Source organism: Gnatocerus cornutus, chromosome 9 (genome assembly GCF_029298725.1).
Source record: "Gnatocerus cornutus isolate USDA-ARS CGAHR chromosome 9, icGnaCorn1.1, whole genome shotgun sequence".
NCBI classification, from domain to species: Eukaryota; Metazoa; Arthropoda; class Insecta; order Coleoptera; family Tenebrionidae; genus Gnatocerus; species Gnatocerus cornutus.
In genome coordinates, this window is record NC_142241.1 from 1,326,370 (window position 1) to 1,331,291 (window position 4,922).

The 4,922-nt window shown below is 33.1% G+C and overlaps 1 protein-coding gene across 1 annotated transcript; it reads left to right on the forward strand.

Annotated features, from left to right (window-relative positions):
* The first annotated feature begins 1,265 nt into the window (after positions 1-1,265).
* Positions 1,266-4,457, forward strand: LOC148167687 (uncharacterized). Its single transcript, XM_088045165.1, has 4 exons — positions 1,266-1,279; positions 1,313-1,400; positions 4,176-4,335; positions 4,369-4,457. Exons 1-4 carry the CDS (start codon positions 1,266-1,268, stop codon positions 4,455-4,457), a joined length of 351 nt encoding a protein of 116 aa, XP_087901291.1.
* The last annotated feature ends 465 nt before the right edge of the window (positions 4,458-4,922 follow it).

A 4,922-nucleotide genomic window follows, 5' to 3' on the forward strand; every position in this document is an offset into this window, starting at 1 on the left:
AAGCGACTAAAAAATAGTGACTTTTGGGACGTTTGGAGAAAAACATATTTAATTACAACGTGAAAATATGATAAACTTGCAAATCAATAAATATCAATTTAAAAGTGAACAAACACTTAGATAATCAACTTTCCTTTCAAATATTCGAAAAAAATGTCCATTTTTTGAAACGGCAGTGTTTTCCAAAAACAAAAAAGTACATTTTTCATGTTCAAAGTCAATTTTTTTTATGGTAACAATTTATAAAAAATCCACGAGTTAAATTAATACGCATGTGACTCAAAAAAGTAATACATTTAGGCTGGGTTTTTCCAACTTTTAGTTAACTTATAGTTTTGCAACTAATAATTAAAATTAGCTATAAGTTAGTCTTTGATGCCGATGCTAATGCTGCTCAGGAAATCGGTAAGTTTTGAATTAGATACAATTAACAGAAGATCAGAAGAATTTTCTGGTTCAACATTAAGAAAAATATAAAATTCTTAGAAAACCAAAACTTCTTCTATCAGACATTCATGACAAGTTGTTGAGTTTTAAAATCAGACACTCAAATTGAAGAACTAGAATCGAGTGGAAATGAGGCGGTGCAGAATAGTCCTATGGAAGATGCGATGATGCAGCCTGCTTCATGTTCAAGTGAAATGACTCCAATGATCCAATGAAAGTAAAAATGTACGAATCTAGAGGTAAAGACGCAGATTGGTCACAACTTAGTATCAAGAAATTAAAACGGCCAACTACAAGTTAACTCGAATTTCATGTACTAGTCAAAATAAATTGAAAGTTAACTAAGAACTATACTAATAGTATTAATCAAATATTAAGCAACTATAACGACAATGGAAAAACACTTATGTGGTAGATAACTATTAGTTAATTCAAACTGTAAGTTAACTAAAGACGGAAAAACCCAGCCTACACATATATTTAATAGCATATAGATGCTGCCTTATGCAGAACTGTAAATGATAGTATTTTATTATTTGGAATTTCAGTTTAGCACTCTTGTAAAATATTTTGGTCTTCCCACAAAGAATATACGCAATTCAATTTGCAAAGCTTTCTTATCCAGAAAAATGTAACGAAACTGAATACGCAAGTGAAGATTGGCCTGTGGCTTTCCTAAGACGCAACCCTAGTTAACCTCTTCGTACGAATTTTAACAGAGAAAACCTCCATAATAAACTAGAAACAAGTCATTCTTTGAGCCACAAAATATACACAATATTGACGAAACAGGCATTTTAAAGATCACTTTATTAGAGATGGTCCCATCCCAGTAACTACCTAAAACAGAAGCGACCAAACCCAGAAAAGGGGGAAAACGAAAATTGAAATCGGCAATATTGACGGATTCCTCAGAAAAGCGATTAATTGAAGAACAAAATAAAAAGAAAATAGTTCAATTGAAGCGCACCCTTAGCCAAAATCTGAAGAAAACATTAGTGCATCAGAAAAACAAAACCAAGGAAAAAAGCCAGCTAGGAAAGTAATCAAAGATGTTTCTTCAGGTTCAGATGAAGAAACCTTTACCTTACAATGCCGAAATTGTAAAAAATTGGCACATTTAAATTGTACTAACAAGAGCTCTTTTTACATTTGTGTTACCTGTGAGTCTGAGACTGATTAATTTGAAATGAGTTCATTTTTAGTTGTGTTATTTCAGTTTAAATATACCAGCTAACGGGATGCGATTACAACCCAACTTTTTACAGACAAGGCAAAAAGGCCTTTAGATATTTTGATCGGAACTTTTCAACAAGCATTTGCAAACTTGGGATGTGAAGCTTATGATATTGAAGAATTATTTCCTACCATGGAATCTTTATCTGCCATTTGTGCGCATTAAAAAATCTACCCGATGTCAACAGTGCTATGATGGAAATATTTCGCAAGAAGTCGAAAGAGAACAACTTGACCACTGCACCATCAAAACGTAAGAAAAATATTTCAGAAATATCGTCCTCATGAGGAAGAAAACTGACTGGATCCAGTTTTCAGTGTCAATCAAGGGCAAGGGCAAGGAAAAAAGACATGTGAGCAACAAAATTTTTGTTTAAGGTAGGCCATGAAAGAGAGAGACAAACATAGAAGTCATGTCGGAGTGAAATTTTGTTTTTGCTATAACCTCATTTTTTTATAAAAATACGTAACATTACGAGGTGCAAATAAGAGAAAATGTATCGTGTGTCTCTCTAGAATCAATGGTGTATTGAAAACTAATTGAAATTAAATCAAATGACAAATGTCAAACCACTGTCAAATTTTTTCTCGACTTACGTAAATGCAAATGTAATCAAAATTTGAAGGAAAAATGCTGTTTTATCAAGTCAACATCTTGTCTTACAAATGTCATCTAACCTTTGATTCGCTTTAGATTGTAACAAAAGTCGTTCTTGGTGAAATTGTCGTTACAGCAATCACAAATCAACTGTCATCGCCAGGAGAACATGATGCAAACGTACACAAAACCCCAGGTGAAACTAAACTTTGGACAAAAGAAAATACCCCCGTCTTGATTAGCCTCGTCAAAAAATACGACAACTAATTTAGTCGAAAAATTAAGAAGCATGTGTGGGAAAAAATAGCGAAGAGTTTACTAAATACATACAAAAAATAGTGAAAAGGCAAAACCATGTCAAACTAGGTTATCACAAAAACGAACAAGAAAGCAAGAAACAGCCTTCAAACATTAGATACTCTAAATAAGAAAATTACTTCAACGATTGAAGTTCTTAAATCCAACCAGCAATAACAGTAACACCCAAAAGACACGCAGCTCCTGAAAGCTTTGCTCCTGTTTTGGAAAAAGGACAAGATAATTCGCCAAAGACCATAAGCATTTATAATATTTTTGCTCTGCAGTCAGCTGAATCTGTTCTGTCTCTCTTCAGTTGCGCACCGAAAATCATCGGCCGTACCTTATAAAACGGAAATTTTGATCTAGTGACCTTACAACCCCGCCAACGAGAACGCCACCTAGAGAAGAAAAAGAAAAGGTTTTAGGCGAGCGAGAAACGATACTACCGGTCGTTGTCATTTTAGTTATCCAAAGGTTTTAGTATTTAATTAGTAAATATAAATATTATTATTTAAACCAACCGCACTTACAATTGATCAAAAACGTGTCCGAATGAAATTTCGCAAGAATGTTTAGACCGTTTTAAGAAATATGGCCCCCTCAGACTTTCACTTGCTCCCTCGACTCAAAATCTTTCTAGGTGGACAAAGATTTTCAACAAATGAGGAGGTCAAAGATGCTGTGGACACTTATTTTGCAGGTTTTTCAAAGTTAATTAACAATTTCTAGTGACCAAAAAGTGCAATACGTTCGCGTCAAAATTGACCTTCATACAAATGAATCAAGTGACCTGTGAAAATTTGGTGTAGTTTCTCACTCACTGTCCGTCATAATTTTAAAAAGTAACTTGATGAACCAGCGGTTCTTCTCTCAATTTGCATTAGATTTTGGATAAAAACAGATATTTTTTTATTTATTTTGAAAAAAAAATTGAAATTACTACACTTCATAGGCGTCGCGACGCCAATCGAACCGTGGTAAACACAAATTTTGCGTTACGTTGTGAAATTTGATCAACCATAAGTAAATGCAGTATTACACATTTTTATCTTTGAAATTAAAGACGATTTTGAGGGCGAGATTCAAAAACGTGTAATCGTTCTGGGAAGAACCGATTTTTTTTATTATTTTTATGGGATTCCCCATAAGAGAAAAACGTTTAACATGGCCCTAAGAATGAACTCTGAATGTTTGTCATTTATAATCGCTCTAAGCGTTTTGGTGGAGTGTTGTCAAATGCAAATTAACTGTTTTAACCACACTTTCTGTGTGACAAAAACAACAATCTTTTGAAATCCCAATTTCATTTTCCGAAAGTGAGAACGAAAGTGAAGATGAAGAACTTTAACAAAACAGCAAAGAAAATTGAATACTCCACAACGAATCAAAAACTACTTTGAAGTTACAAAACCGAATTACACACCGTCTCAATTTCAACATCATTTTCGTTTAACAATTCTTGATTATTTAATTGATTAATTAAGTGTACTTGGTCATCAACTTGTTTAAAAAACGAAATCGAATTTAAAAAATATGTAAGTTTTTAGTAAATTATTTTTTGTAATTGCATGAGGACCTAAATTTATTGTCGTAGGCAACATTTATCACCAAAATTGGTGGGACTAGTGTTTATGAATGTGTGAAGAGATGCCTTTCACGAATAATGACAAACGAATTGGGGAAAGAATTTTGTTGGACTGGGAGAAGGGAAAAACGGGCGTTTGCAGGACTTCAATTACAAATAGGATTGACAGGTGAGTTTTTTTGATGTTTTTTTTTTGTTCCAGCTGGAATTCAAGCCAACAATGGGTTAAAAAACTCATCAGAAAAAGATATTGAAAATGCGGTGAAATGCTGGTTAGCAAGAGCTTCGTGACTGTTGGTTTTTCCTATAAAATCATAATTTTAAGCAGTGAAAATAAACAAAATTTTAAAAAATAATACCAAAATAAGGACACTTAATTTCTAACAGTTCAAGCTGTTCAAGCTGGCATAAGATTTCATGTCCAGCTTTAAACACAAGTTCGCCCTCCATCCACAATGGGTCTTTGCCTGTCACCAACATAAGTGAAAATGTCCCCCAAGTCTACATTGACTTTTGGCATCTTTTCTTACTTAACAAGAGACCCATTTAAACACTACAGATTAAACTAATAATGTACATTATTATTTTAAAATAAGTTAAAATTTAACCACACCACTACACCACGAAAAATACAATACCATGTCACTGTTCCAAACAAATACTAAACAAGCAATATGAAAATGTCTAAAATCCATAAACGTCTACAAATGCAAAAACAAGTAATAATCCACATATAAAAGAAAAAAAATGAAATTC

Coding starts and splice junctions, on each gene's coding strand:
- LOC148167687 (XM_088045165.1), top strand. Junction 1,401..4,175: donor AACAAAATAAAAAGAAAATA/GTTCAATTGAAG, acceptor TTATTGTCGTAG/GCAACATTTATCACCAAAAT. Junction 4,336..4,368: donor ATTACAAATAGGATTGACAG/GTGAGTTTTTTT, acceptor TTTTTGTTCCAG/CTGGAATTCAAGCCAACAAT.